Here is a 15,947-nt window from a genome sequence, read left to right as displayed (position 1 = left end):
TCATCACTATACAGGGATGAATGAAAGCTGTGGCTTTAGGAAAGGAGTGACTCCCTGACCGTATTGTATCAACTCAAATCAGGTTTGCCTCTGGGAAGAAGCCCACAAAGCTGCTCCTTGTAGAGTTGAGCTCCAGAGGGGAATTCCTGAGGTTCACTGAAGCAAAGCCAGCAGTGTTGGGGGGCTGCAGCCTTCACTAAAGGTAAGTCTTACAGACTTCATGCTTGGCAGTGAGTCTGACGAGTGGTACCACGGTGGTCACTAGCTTCTCTGAGCGGCAGAAAGGGCAGCAAAGGTGCGACCTACCTGTGCAGAATGCGATCTAGCCACAGACTTCACAGGAACTTTTCATGCACAGGAGGCGATCAGACCACCTAACAATTATTGACTTCTTTTAGGTGGGAGGAACAATTATCTTTATTATACACTTAAGATTTTGCTATTTATTACACCATTCCTAAGCTTATCTGTTCCTAGAGAAGTTGGTAATAAGAAGATGGGAAGATAAATCTCACTGCTAGAAATTTGGGTGGGAGATAGGAAAGAGTTGGCATAATGAAGTAAATCAATTTAAGGGTGCGCGCGCGTGCGCACGCGCGCACACACACACACACACACACACACACACACACCTCTAATGAATACAGGGCTAAAAATGTTACAAGGCAAAAATCTTTCTAGATGTGAAGCAGTGATTAGAAATTATACATTTGATACATCACAGTATCAATAAGATTATATAAAAGTCCCTTTGATGTCTTCTCTTTAATACTATCCATGCATTATTTTCTTCATTGACAATCCATAAATCAGGGACAATGGGAAAACACATTTTTGGTGCCGAAGTATGTGCATATGTGTGTTTAGTCTGGCACATTAAACATCCTGGATTAAATCTAATTACTTCTCTTTCCTGCACATCCAAACCTAAACCACGTGGAGGCAAAAGGCATTTTCCTGCACGAATGTGCGCTTTACAATCCAATCTTTGTCCTTCTGTCATGCAGTTTCCAGGCTTGTCAGGCAGACCTACGGAGATCCATGTTGCCCTTGGGATGCTTCTTATCCACCTGGCGATTCAGCCACCATCTTTTTTAGACAGTTTCTGTTTGAAAATGGTGAGAAGTACTTTTTCACGTTAAAAAAATATCAACACGTTGTAGAAGTTATAGAGCACATCTCAAATCTGTATTACTTCCTTGTCTAGTTCTAGAGCGTCATGTGATAGGAAAACCACATTAGAAGTTTAAAATTAGAGTTGGTATTAATTAGTTTAAAGACTCCAGTTTAGACTCTGGGCCGCTCAGAAGCTTTTCATTCTGACATAACCAGCTCATGTTTAGGTCTTCAGTGTTAAACACAATGTGTAGCATGTGCTAATTCGGGGGGAAGATGCATTACAGCTTGAGGCCAGTGACAGTCACATGAGTTAAATTCCTCGGGGCTGAGAATAAAGCTCAGTGGTGGAGCACGTTTACAACATGCTTAGCCCTTGGGTTCAACTTTCAGGACACATCAAACGATACTGATGTGTACACACACACACACACACACACACACACACACACACACACACGATAGAGGTGGGGAGCCCTTTTGGTAGTATATTAGTTAAAAAGGTTCCAAGCATTTCTAGTCGCCTCTGGATATTGTCATAGCAAAAAAAAACATGTTAGAGAGACTGGAGCCTGCTTTTAGATTAATAAAAATTATACAAAAATGATTTTTGTAGATTCTGAACCCAGAAATAATACATATAGGTTGCTCCATGTGTTACAAAAATAGTGAATGAAATAAGAGATTGGCAATTTGCTCTGATGAATCTAAGAAAATAGTTCATCAGCATTTAGTCAGTTTACAAGGGATTTTGTCATGAACTTGCAATCAACACCACCTGAGGGGTGCAGGAAAGTATAGTGCTTTAATTTTGTGTGTGCACATGTATGTATTCACGTGTGCTGTTCTTCAGGAGCCATCTACCTTGTTTCCTGACTCTTCCCCAGGACCTGGGACTTGCTACTCAGGCTGGCTAATGTGCTCCAGGACCCGCCTGTTTCTGCCTCTCTAGACCTGGGATTACAAGCACAAACCTTCACTTCTTTGCTTGTCCTGTGGGTGCTGGAGATTCAGTTCAGGTCCTCAAGCTTGTGCAGCAAGCAATTTTTACTGACTGAGCTATCTCAGACCCCAATCCCGTTAACCCTAATGAAGCATGATACTATTTTTGCAACCAAAAAGTAATTTATATTGCTTTTGTCAGAAAAATCAGTAATGCCATGCCGGGCAGCAGTGGTGGCGCATGCCTTTCATCCCAGGACTTGGGAGGCAGAGGCAGGTACATCTCTGACTTTGAAGCCAGCCTGATCTCCAGAGCAAGTTCCAGAACAGCCGATGCTACACGGAGAAGCCCTGTCTCAAAATACAACAAAAAAGACTAAAGCTGAACTTTCCGTATTTTTGTCAACTTTTCCATTTTGTTTGCATAAATACTATTTATTAGACTTTCAAAGGTCAGGCTGGCATGTTTGCTATACAGCGTCTCTTCTTAACTTCACTTGTATGAGGAGAACAAGATGAATGTGGTTCCCAAGAGGCCCACACTAATCCGGAGGTAGCTGTCCAGTACACACTTACTCAACTGGACAGCATGTCAGTGATTTCACAATTGCTTTGCTATTTTTGATGTACTAAGAAGAAATAAACTCATTACTTATGCATCTAGTTTGTGAGAGGAAAAGTCACATAAAGGACTTGGAAGTATACAGAATGTGTGAGTAGATGAAGGTCCCTCACCCTGAATGGGATACACTTTTGAGGCCCCCCCAAAACAAAAACAACCCCCCTCAAAAAAAAAAAAACCCAAGCAAGATCCTATTCTGTTTAAAAGCCATCTGTCTGTACAATGTAACTAGTTTTTACTTCCAGCCATGTAGTTTTAATCCTCTGAAGTGCAGCAGGCCGCTTGGAGAGGCAACACATATACTTTGAACACTTCAATAAACACAATGTAAACATTCACTTTAATGATGTTTCCTTTGTTAACCGCAAGCAGTGTGTGTTTCCCTTGCCTCTGACTGAGCTGGGACTGGCAGAGTAGCAACAGCAGCGCACTGGAAGAATTTTCAATACTCATGTGCCTGCTGTACTGTGCTTTTCAAGGTGGATGATCAGAATCCTTACACTCCTCACCCCTCCACCCCCAATCTGTTTCTATGAATTTTATTGAGTCGCTCCTCTTGGTCTCATCTTCAGCTTCATCAGCAGCTTCGCTAAGTTAGTTGAACCGGAAGGGCCAGTAGCACCTCAACTCTACGTTGTCACACACAGGTGGACTAGATGGTAGAGACAAACCTGTTAGCAAAGAAGGAAGCGTACACTAAAGTGAGGGCTCATGTCCTCCACAAGGCGTATATTTCACCCCTCAGAGGGGAAGTGTTGTCTTCAATTAAAAATGCTTTTTTTAGTTGGAAAACCTACAGAATAAACAATACCAAAGCCAGGTCTACTGGATTCTTTTAAAAATTGACCCTTATAATCACATCACCCCTAACTAGATCACTTGTGTGACTTTGAATTTGTTCATTGTTTAAACTTTATTATTTAACAGTTGTAAATCCTTAGAATTCATGTAATCTTGATACAAATTGAAAAAATCAAGGCTTCATATTTTAAATGTATGCTTTTAAAGAGATTAGTGGGAAAATAAAGCTATTCTTAAAGTATTTGAATAGTTTTAGATATATTTAAATACTCCCCATATTTTCTTGCAGTGAGGAAATGTGTGCTACTGTAGGTCCAACTTTTAATGAGTGCTCGATAAAATTCTGCCAATTCCTCTGGTGTGACATTCATTGTATTAAACTCAACAATGAAACTAGTAGAGAAAGGAGATTCCCACTTTAATCACTGAAAGGTAATAGCTAACAATATAAATGGGCTCACTTCTTTCCCGAGATTTGAAGTAAGCAGGTGATGCTTTTTGTATAGGGAAAAACCGAAGTTTGAAATAATAGTCATTGGTTATTTACTTATAACCTGCAGAGGGCACTCAAGTCTCTTGAAGAAAAGGTAAACATGTTAAGGATTAACAATTTTTAATTTTTAAAATTATCATCATTACCAGTAGTTATTAAGTACAATTTTCTTTTAGAAAAATTATCATCTAAAAAAGAACATTTAAAGGATACACATACAGTTTTCAAAATTTTACTTCCTCATAGGAAAGCCATCTTTCCATTCCTGGGCATTCGGCATGTTAAAGCTGGACACTAAGAAACACACTGATGTCAGTTACACAGTCTCAGGCTCTGAGAAGAGTCAACCCAGACCGCAGAGGAGCTTCCGGGATGGGGAGCAGGGAGTGAGCTATGCCAGGGTCCTTCTCCAGGGTCCCTATGGACAATGTGTTACATCTGTAAGGCAGGAGGTGAAGAAAAAGAAAGGCTGGTGGAAACCCAGCAGCTCGGGAGGATTTTTAACCATTTTCTAAGACAAATCTCAAGGGGCTCTTAGTGATTTTCATTTTAATGAATCTCTTCATTACTATGAACTAACAATGTTTGCAAACATATCTGAAGAGATGTCACAATATTTTTCTTCCCCTGAAACAATGCTGGAATGGCTCACAGGAAAACTCAGTTGAGCAGGCATGGAATACACTTCAGGAACACACAGATGCCTATATTGCATACTCCATGATGACACATTTTAAAAAAGTGAATACTCACTGCCTTTTTATTACACGGAGCAGTTAGCTACTAAACATGTGTTTCTTAGCAGCATAACTGTGGAATCTTGCCCTTTAACAGTATCTTCTATATTTTTTCTAACCCCCAAAGTATCTGAAAATTGATGATTAAATAGGGACTACAGGAGGCTAGTATGTCACAAATTTGTATATGCATTTCTTCGAGTTATTTTGATTTATAAATTAATTACAAAATTGTAAAAGGTTTGAGTAAAAAAGCATAAGAAATTGTTTAAACATTAAGTTTTATTGTAGATTGCTACTAGAATAATGAAGAAATTATATAACATTTTGTTTCATCTTATTTATAAAGTGAATCATTAATAAAAACTTGATAATTAAAAACAAATTGTTACAAATAATTGTGTGTATATTATATATCTTTATATTTTATAGACATGAAGCATCCTTGAATCACTCTGACATCTTGCAAAATAAATACTAATATTGATAATAGTTTTAAAAAGTGAATTCTTTGAAAAACAGTATGAGACATACCTATTTTTTTCCTTAAACTGTACCGACTATTTCAAAATCAAACATGGGAGAGAAGGTAAAGCAGAAGGCAGAGACACTTAGCAGGATGATGATCGAGTGTGGAAAATGAATGCGGTTGTTATTTAATAAGACTAGGAGATGCTACTTTTCTTCTTCAAGAAGAAAAAAGCTAACAAGATTGCATGTTGCATGTTTCCCTAACAGGAATTCTGTGCCACACAGTGTGTTGCCTAGTTCTTCTGGGGATGGCTGGGGACATGAGAAGACACTGCAGTCTCATGAAACACAAGTGTTTTCTCAGCATACTGTAGCCACTGCTCGGAACCTTGGGTGTCTGGGGGGCAGTAAACATGCCCAGAGCACAGAGTTGTATTTGGAAGGTAGCCTTTGTTTTTCCTCTCTTCAAAGCCCATGATTCTTAATATCATTGTTAGGGAGAGCAAAGAAGAGATGTTTGTTCTTTTATGTAAGAAATAAACTTCATTTGGTATTCAATTGACTTTCTAACTTAGCAGACAAGACTTTACATCTTCAAAAACTGAGACTAAATTGCATTCTTGGCCCTTGCTTTAAAAGGTTATAGAGAATAGACGCGCAGGCTGGGAGTGTTCTAGTGATCTCCCTAATCTCAGTTGCACTTTGTCAGAACGAGGTAACTGGTGGTTAAGGAAAATACCCTAGATCAAAGGGGGATTAATCAGCGACCGAATCCTTGCTGAATCAACCTGTCATTCAAGAAAATTATTTCCACGGAACTTAGCAGAGGATTGAAGGTATTTGCATAACAGCAACCAACATACTTCAGCCAGGTTAAAAGGTTCAGAATTCATCCCGTGTTTAGCTTTTTGCCTCCTCTTCCTTTCAGCAGCCGGGTACAATGGATTCTAATCTGACAATACAGCTCACTACCTCAGCCATGTCACAACAGGAAAGTATAGCAAAGTTTGGATGAGGGATGGGTCAATTTCACTTTCAGCAACTCCTAAATCTGATTTGTTGGAATTTAAGATGTAATCCTAAAAAGTCCCTTAAACCTGAGGGCTGTTTATTAACACCCTTGTTTTGACCTTTGTCTTAGACAACTTCTGGCAGGAGGGCAGTCCGTGCAGAGGTTTTGGGTGGGAGCCCCACCTATCTACCTCCCAGGGGGATGTGAGAATCTATGAATGACTGTCAAGGTTTTTAAATATGGTAACAACAACAACAACAACAACAACAACAACAACAACAACAACAACAGAATTAGCAATGGCTACTATGTACAAAATGTCTGCTGTTAAACATAGGACAAGAAATCTAAGACCAGGATATTTAAACAGTAGAAATACTGAAATGGCATGAAAGAAAATGATTCTGAGATGGGCTAATATTTAAATAAAATTAAGTGCTCCAAGGACGCCCAAGGAGCCTGTTTGCCTCCAAGTTGATGGGATCCATTATGTAACTGTATAAAACATCCCACTGTCTCGCTGCTATAGTGTGTGCTTCAAAAACACTGCTTAGTAAAAGAGTGCAGAACAGGCTTTACTCAAATCATGACCCATCTTTTCTAGAGTTCATTCTCAGATAGTTGAAACAATTTTTTAACCCTTTGGGTTGAGTCAGAATAATTACAACACAGATATCAGATTTCATAATCATATTTTGTCACTAAGCCTGAATTTAGCACTATTGCGTCTTGAGCAGGTCTGACAATGTCCAAATCTCTCACTGGAAGTCGACACTCAGATTCACTGCACATGCAAAGCACCTTTCAAGTTAAAAAAATGCAAAGAATAGCTATCAAAGAAAATGAATAAAATCCATAGTGAGATAATTTTTTAGAAAATGATTGAAGTTTTAACCAAAGAAAGGACTCTTAGAGTGTCTTATAGCTTAGAATAAGAACATGTCAATCACGATTAAGCTTCTGGAATCGGAGTCCCTTTGAAATGCAGCTGTTTCTTCTTTAATTGTGGCAGTGGACTCTGAAGAAAAGAAAGGTCCAGCCTTAAAGATGAGTAAGGAATACAAAATAGCTTGGGATTAGTTGCGGAGTTCAAAGGTCGCTAATTACACTAAGGAGTTCCCAGACACAGGGAAAACATTAAACAGGTCACCTACCAAACCGGGAACAAGCTTTGTCTTCAGAAATTATCCTGAAGTGACAGGTTTCTAGACAAAATCAGAAGCATCAGTGTGTCCAGCTGATCTCAATGGGATGAAAACGTGGGCTGGCTTTGAGTTCCCCAGTGTCGTGTTGGAACGGAATGGCAACAGATGGTACTGGTTCCCCATCACCCCCATCTTTTCTAGTAACCCCTAGATTTTCCTCAGGTTTCTAGAAATGTCAAATTAGAGGTCACTGGTTTTTCTAATTTGTCTATGAAGAGTTTGCCTGAAGGATTACACACTGAATCTTTCCCTGCTCACTAGATAAATGTGTCTTGTCTACCACAGTACAATTTGTTAAGTATTTGTCCAATCAAAATGTCCAAACAGGTCCATTAATAAATTCAACTGAAACATTAAGCTTTGAGTTGAAGAGTGATAAAAAAAAACATTATAGAGCAGTGTTTCTCACGAAAGCAGCTGTCATCGCTCCTCCCTCTGGGTGAGTTGGGATAAGGAGCTCGAGTCCTGACCAGGCGGCTCCTCTCCTCTCTCCCTTTCCTCAGGAGCACTGTGAAAATAGAACTTTATTCTGGGATAATGTTTTGAGGGCAATAAGTTTTTTTTTTTTGTTCTTTTTTTCGGAGCTGGGGACCGAACCCAGGGCCTTGCGCTTCCTAGGTAAGCGCTCTACCACTGAGCTAAATCCCCAGCCCCGCAATAAGGGTTTTTAATGAATAGGACTGACTCTAAAAATTGATTTCAAGTCCTAAATTTATATCTACTTTCCCTTCAATGACTGTAGTTTTAGTCTAAGAATTAGCAGCTTCTTCTAAGCATTGAGAAGACGCAAAAAAAAAAAAAAAAAAAAAAAAGACAAAAAAGAAACAGAACCCCGAGTAAGTTTAATTAAATATTATTCTGTAATTCATATTTTTGTCAGGCTTCTAAATTTGGCATCAGTTAAGTTCCTGGGATCTTCAGACTTTTTAAAATAGTCACTTAAAGCCAAATTTGAGGACAGCATGCTGCTTTGAACAAAGATATGTTGTGGAATTGCGGAAATGGGAGAGGATAAGGAGCATGGGAAGACAGTTTTTAAGGAATCAAGAAAATGATAAAAAGAAATGATGGGGACAGACTTAAAGAAAAAAGTGCTATATTAAATAAGTCTAAATGATACCCACAGGAAGGCTTCTGGGTGTTTACCTAAGTTCATTCATTAACAGTTTAATTAAGCAAACAAACAAACAAACAAACACTGTAATACTTAACAATTATCTAAAAGTGTCCAGGGACACTACGTAATCACAGATCACGAGGCTCATTGCGGCAGCCTTAGGTCTACTGGCATCCTGGACAGCTGTTCTGTCACCCTACTGCCTTGGTTACGGCAGCCCTAGAGCAGTGGAGTCATGGCTCAGCTCTTGGGTCCTGGTCTGGCAAGCATGAGGCCCTGAGTTCGATCCCTAGAAGGGCACTGGACATGGTGGTTTACCACTGTAACCCCAGCACTTGAGAGGGATCATCCTGAGCTACACAGTGAGGCCCAGGCCAGCCCAGGCTTCATGAGAGCCTATTTCAGAAAGACAGTAGCTCTAGAACGTAAAACAGAACTATGGAGGCCTATTGGCCGGTAGGGGATGAGATGAAGAGCAGGTTACTATTTGAACGTTTTCCCAAATGCTTTGAAAGAAGCCGTTTATGATTACTTAACCAGACCATGGGTATTCAGCACTGTCTGTACTGAGGTTTGGGTAAGCACACATTTTCCTTGTAAATCGACTACAGCCCATAGGATGGCTGCCTGAACCTGCACCAGGAAAGGCCGAGCTCTTCCTCAAGGAAGGGGCTCTGACTGAAGCACTGTCTTGCCATGGAAAAGGAAGGAGTGCGTGGCAGACTCAGGACTAGTCTTAGGCCAAAGCCAACCACTGCTTTTATACATTCTGAGTCGTGGTGGCCTGAAATTAGAGGGTAACAAAAACCAGGGAGACGTTAGCCTTGAAAATATTCTTTCACACTGCACCAGACTGAAAACATAAAATGTGAATGTTTTCATAAAGAAATCACTCTAATTTTTCAGTCATGGGTGGTGTGAACGCATGTAAAAAATTAAAATACTATGATTCTACTACAGAATGTTACCATCATATAAATCCCTTTGAATATGAAAAAAGTCATGGTAACAATGATGCATATGTTACTGGAGCAGATGCTTTAGAATTCCAGATGTAATAATCAGAAGAAATTAGTTTCCGATCTACAAAAGGAGAAAGAAAAGAAATTAGTGATGAAAATGTTTAAGCTTAGCCAAAATTCAATAAGAGAACAAAGCCATTAGTTTTTTAATTTGTGGGGGGCAGCCATGACATGGTAATAACTTTGGAATATTAACACTTATTACTCTGTCAAGGCTTCATTACAATTTTGCCCCTATGAGATGAGCACATAACTATCTGGGTAAACCACACTGAAACTTACATGAAATCTCTCATTTATACCAAATGTTTATTCTCCCTACATCTCTAATTGTATTTCTAATGAACCATTTCTTTTCTAACTTTTTCTTTTTTTTTTCCAGAGCTGAGGACTGAACCCAGGGCTTTGCGCTTGCTAGGCAAGTGCTCTACCACTGAGCTAAATCCCCAACCTGGAACCATTTCTTTAATGGTAAAAATATTTCATTATTTCTTCTTGGTTTTCCCTTTATTTACTTTATTTTTTTTTAAACATTTATTTATTTATTTGTATATGAGTACACTGTCGCTGTCTTCAGACACACCAGAAGAGGGCATCGGATCCTATTACAGATGGTTGTGAGCCACCGTGGTTGCTGGGATTTGAACTCAGGACCTCTGGAAGAGCAGTTGGTGCTCTTAACCACTGAGCCATCTCTCCAGTCCTGGTTTTCCCTTTATGACTTCTACCAAGTCCCAAATTCTAGTCAAGGAATTCATTATTCAAATCAAAGAGTTAGAGACAAATAACAACCATCTTCTTCACAAGACTCTGAAGAGGCTGCTTCCTGGTTTCTTATAGTTTGGCTCTAACTTCAGCATTGCTTTTTAACAGCTTTGCAACTCTGGACCAATGGTTACCTCCTTGAACCAACGTTTCATAAGCTATAAAACTGATGAAATCATGCTTACTTGGAAACACACACATTTATATATATATCATTGACTATATAGCTCAGCCTTTTCAACCTTTCTTCGTGCTCTTTAGATGAACACAATACTGGATAATTTGATAATACTGGGAGGCAGCGTAGCAGAAGGACAGGCTCTGGTGGCCAACCGCCTGTGTTTGAATCTCAGGAATGCCACTTACTACCTCGATGGCCCTCATCTCATCTCTGCTCCATCAGTGTCTCCAGCCATAAAACAGATGCCAACAATAAGGCGCTGTGAGGCTTGGTGAGTTAAACACATAAAACACAGAGAAACTGTGCCGGGCACGCCACAGGTGAAAAATGCTACTATTAAAATGGACATTTTCACTAAACTATTTGCAGAACCAAGCCAGCTATTCAGTGTGAGGCATGACAGAGGTCTGGGTGGATGAAAGGACCAGCAGCGGTTCATCTGAAATGAACTCTGCATTCGGTATATTTATATAAAGGGCAAGCAGAAGCTGGGCATGCTAGCACAGCATGCACCTCTGACCCCCAGGACTTCGGCATCTGAAGCCATCCTGGGCTACACAGTTGAGACTTTGTCTCAATAAATAAATAAATAAGATAGATTACTAATGTTTAGAAAGGGTATATCAGAGAAACTTCCTATTCTTAACTATGCTTTCTAAAATTATGTTGTCTGGTAAATACTAATAAAGTGCTTAAATATATTTTAGTCATTATCTAAAGATTACATTTGTCACAGATAATCAAAAATATTCATCTGTTTGTATTTGGATACAGTAATGATTGTTTAATATTACACTTTCATAAAAGGACATACACACTCTGAGCACGTCTTCATCAATTTCAGAACATATGCACTACGGACACACCTTCATCAGTTCATCTAAAAACAGCAAAAATCCGGGCTGGGGATTTAGCTCAGTGGTAGAGCGATTGCTTAGGAAGCGCAAGGCCCTGGGTTCGGTCCCCAGCTCCGAAAAAAAGAACCAAAAAAAAAAAAAAAAAACAAAAAAACAGCAAAAATCCACTGGAGGAAAACCCCAGGAATAACACAGTAAAGAAGACTGGCTTATTCTGATTCCATACACAGAATTGTTGCCATTCGCAGACAGTGCTCACAATTCTGTAGTTCAGAGCTCTCTATTTCTTTTGAGGCATCCATTATAATTACGATCTTGTCCCACCCTTCCAGTCTTCAAGGACCTTAACTCTTAGTTTTAGAGATCTAGGTCTGAGAGCGTGGGCGCAGCTCAGCTGCCTAGCAGCTGCCTAGCAGCCTGAGGCCCTGAGTGGCAACTCAAGCCCTGCAAACCAAACAACAACAAGTGCACCTAAGTATGAGAGCCTGCATCAGTGGGATTGTTCCCATACAGGTGTGTGACATTCTTCTAGATGTCAGAGGGACATGTCCCCACCTTTCCCCGGCTACTTCATTTTATCTACTTTTCTGTGCCATTTAAGCTTTACTTTCCACTTCCTGATATATTTGTCTAAAATGTATATACACATATTGTTACATAAAGCAGTTGGTGCATACGAGTGTGTCTTACAGTCAAGTCAGTGAGGGCAGGAAGTCCCCTCCTCTGCTCTGCCCACGGGTAAAATGGAGAGGACGCTCACTAGGATAGTTACTAAAAGTGACTTAAAATCTAAAATAATAAACATTCACTATTTTAAACCTATATAATAAGCTAAATGTCCAATAAATATTAATTATTTATAAAGATCATTAGGTACATAACATTGCCATTTCTACTTCTAACTTTTTATTGCATAAAGAAGAGTCTGCGTGTGCATATGAGTGCCACAGGACTCAGAGGGACTCAGACTTAGAGGGAAGGCTCTCCTTCACTGTGTGGGTCCCAGGGACAGAACTCGGGCCACCAGGCTTGAAAACAAGTGACTTTATCCACTGAGCCATCTGGCTGGTCCCGCTGGAACATGGTGTAAAAGTGGAGTCTTAAGAGGGAATCCTGACTGTTTTGAAGAAAACCACAAGAGAACACCACCAAAGTCTTGTGACCTCAGTTTCCTCAAAAAGATGGAATTGTTAGAGCGTGTTTTCGTGTTCCTCCCAGGAGTAGCGAAATAGCAGTGAATTTACTTTCGACCGCTCATTATAACTGGATATTGTTATTGTTTAGATGACTCAACGGAAAAACATGTTTTTGTCATGTGTGGCTTGTCTACTACATATAACTTGTCCTTGTGATTGTATACTTCATTTGTCTGACTCCTCTTAACCCCCAGAGTATAAACTGTCTGATGCTTTGAGTTAAGTCAGCCATTGCATGAAACTTTAGTCAGCCTCATTTTAGACTCCATTCTCCTAGGCCTTGCGCTTCCTAGGTAAGCGCTCTACCACTGAGCTAAATCCCCAGCCCCAGGCCTCACATCTTTTAGAGCAGTAAACAGTTCCCTCTTACTTTTCCTTTATAAATGAAGAGACTAAAACTTGAAGAAGTTCATTAGCTTCTCCAAAGTTACACAGAAAAGACACTGAAGCCAGACAAGAGTTTAATATAACCAGTGCAAGTCAAATCCATATATACTATATACACCATTGGACGCTGCTCACCCAGACTGTAGTCAAGCAGAAGACAGGTAGTTTAAACATAGGTAGTTAACCGCAAAGTTTACAAAGGGTTACGTGGGAGTGGACCAAGGCACAGAAACTTGTATAAAATGGGATTATTCTCTGATCTCCACGTTTCATTACATTTTTATCCTACCTTAGGCAGTGACAACATGTCGGCATTCTTTAGTTTGAATCGATTTGACTTACATGCACTTATTTTTGGTTTTCCTGAAGCAAACACTTGAACCGAATGCTGATCTGCGTAACATCCGGTGAGTGTATAATCTGCAATCCTAAAATTAAGCTGGGGAAATGAGAGAGACATTCAGCTGAATGATAGCATGCCCACGTTTTCCCTTTCACCATTTTTAAAGCTTTACGTGATAGCTCATAACGTTTACACACAAATATTAAACCACAATTGTGAGAACACATAATAAATGTGTGTGTCCCCCCCACCCCTGCACTAGCTCTGTTCTTTCTAAGTGCTTAACACATACCCAGTACTCCACTACTGTGAACCGGGGTGCACACAGTAAAGTACTTAGCACTCAGTGTGTAGCAGCAGAGCTGGTGTCTGTACGAAGAACTGCTCTTTCTGCTGTGCTGTCTGATGTATCAGTCTTTTCTCCCCAGCAGGCTATCAGTGATACATTCAGATTACACTTTTAAAATTAATTAATCAATTTCTATGAGTATAGGTGTTTTGCCTGCATGCATGGCTGTGTGTGATGCCCTCAGAGGCCAGAAGAGGGAGCTGGATCCCCTGAAACTGGAGTTACAGAAGCCTGTGAGTCACCGTGTGGGTGCTGGATATGGAACCTGGGTCCTCTGGAAGAGCAGCCTCAGCAAGTGCTGTTAACCTCTACCAGGTCACAAGCGCCAGCCACACTCCTTACATGGAGGCTGTATATGCTCTTTACTAAAGCACAAAAATGCAGTCATGACAAGAGGCATCAGGCTGGCTTTACTTATTGTTTTGATAACCAAAGTCTAACTTTTACAGAACTGTTACCACGTTATCCCTGCCCTCATCTAGAAAACCTTTCTTAAGTGAAACCTACAGCTTTTGGGGTCCACTGGGGTGTGAGGTCACCACTGTATGCACCAGGTATTCCACTGAGGTGTAAGCTGACACAGTATACCTTTCCAGTCCCCTTCTGCTGCAGTTCAGTTCTGTGTGGGTAAACACCTCATCTTGCAAGACCTTGCTATCCTTACACTAAGCCCAGAGTCTGTACATTCCAGGCAAGCCTTCCACCTCTGAGGAACATCCCAAGCCTTGTACTGTTTCCTTCTCTCTTCTCTGCAAATTTCTCCAATTTTTGGTGTGTGTATAATAATTTTTAGACTGCCAGAATCTCTTACAGAGTTTAGGTAGACAAGGCTCATTTCCATATTTACTATATGACTTTAATCAGATTGGAACTGGTTAATAAAATGAGAGAAATTTCTAAAAAAAACTACCCATGGTGTGCATACAGTGAGTGTAGTAACATCTCACATGGTGTTTTTGGGAAGAAATTCAGGAATTTTAATAATCTTTAAAACAAAATAGTAGACGAAGTCACAGCTCAGACAGGAAAAACGAGTTCTCAGCAGTGTACTGGAGAACCCACCACCACTGCCTTTGTGGATCTCTCATCGCTGAGAGCACAGTGTTCTGTTTTCCTGTAACTTTCCTGGTTACTCCAGCAACTTTTCTTATTGACTCCTCTGAATTTTCCCTTATTTTCCTTTATTTATTCCGATTGTATCCATTTCCTCACCTCAACCCTTCCTTTTCCATAGCTACTCCTAAGTCCTTATATGTGGCTGCTCTCTCAGATGAATCTATGGTTTTAGCTGCCTGTTAGACACTTACATTGATATGCTGGTATTACCAAACATACATAATACATACATTGATACATACATTTAGCAAATATTTATGCACTGGACTAGATGTTGAGAATAAAACAAAAAATAGTAAGACTCACACAGCCTCTGCCATCATGCACTTTCCTCTCATCCCCTGCAGACTAACACTCATAAGGAACCATTCTGAAGAACTAGAACATCTACCAACGGAATAAATGATGCACGCTCTCTCTGGTCCAGCCTGAATTACCTGCCCTTTCTGTGTAGACTTACATTTCCAGCGCAGGCTTCTGAAACCCTGTTGACTTCTCTTTACTCTCTTCAGACACTTTGGAAATATGTATTGTGTTTATGTAAGCATGTGTACTGTGTGTGTTTTGCTGTGATTGTGTAAATACAGGCACGTGTACCCCACGTGTGGACCTAGAAGTCAGAGGACAATGTTTGAGAGCTGGTGCTTTCCACCCTAAGTTCCAGGGACTGAACTTAGATTAATGCTTTGACCCGCTGGGCCATCTTGCTATCCCTTAACCCGATTTTCAGATGAAGACATTTGTCAGCGTTCATGTGCCTCTCTCCTGTCCTCGGTCTGCTTTGGCAGAAGGACCTGTTCTCTCTGAGATACCAGAAGCAGTTAGTACTGAGAGTCACTAATCCACACTTGGACGTGCCCTAGAGACCAAGGGCTCTATCTTGTTTTTGAATACAAATCTAATTTGACAACTAAGAGTTGGGTAGTTTAAACTGTAATGTTAAGTCATTCTTAACTACTTCTCTTAAAATATAAGTATTTAGTGAAACATAGTGAGTCAGTCAAGAGTGCTGACTCACGACTAAATGACTGTTCCTGGTCAACTGTGCTGACTCACGACTGTAATCCCAGTGTTCAGGAGAGGCTGAGCAGGAGCTCAAAGGAGGGACCCACACTTGAGGCCATGACAGACATCTTGTCTTAACAGAGCAAAAATAGAAGAACAAAACAAAAACAAACATCGCAGAACAAACACGACTCCAACACACATTTCTTA

At 40.2% G+C, this 15,947-nt stretch overlaps 1 protein-coding gene across 3 annotated transcripts in view; it reads right to left on the bottom strand.

Moving 5' to 3' along the window:
* Nucleotides 1-750: 750 nt before the first annotated feature.
* Nucleotides 751-15,947, bottom strand: part of Ap5m1 (adaptor related protein complex 5 subunit mu 1) — a 29,733-nt gene continuing 14,536 nt past the window's right edge. Inside the window, exons 7-8 of one of the 3 annotated variants that reach the window (XM_039093286.2) lie at nucleotides 13,267-13,363; nucleotides 751-3,351 (exon numbers count right to left, since the gene is read on the bottom strand). In XM_039093286.2, coding sequence (XP_038949214.1) covers nucleotides 3,275-3,351; nucleotides 13,267-13,363 — 174 coding nt within the window. In that variant the 3' untranslated portion in view covers nucleotides 751-3,274. Of the gene's footprint in view, nucleotides 3,352-8,220; nucleotides 9,600-13,266; nucleotides 13,364-15,947 lie in introns of those variants that run through there. The other 2 variants (NM_001030036.1, XR_005493717.2) reach the window with 2 other exon arrangements.

The sequence above is a fragment of the Rattus norvegicus genome, chromosome 15 (assembly GCF_036323735.1).
Source record: "Rattus norvegicus strain BN/NHsdMcwi chromosome 15, GRCr8, whole genome shotgun sequence".
Taxonomy (NCBI): Eukaryota; Metazoa; Chordata; class Mammalia; order Rodentia; family Muridae; genus Rattus; species Rattus norvegicus.
The sequence above is the reverse complement of the archived record's forward strand: the minus strand, read 5'-3'. Positions and strand labels throughout refer to the sequence as shown.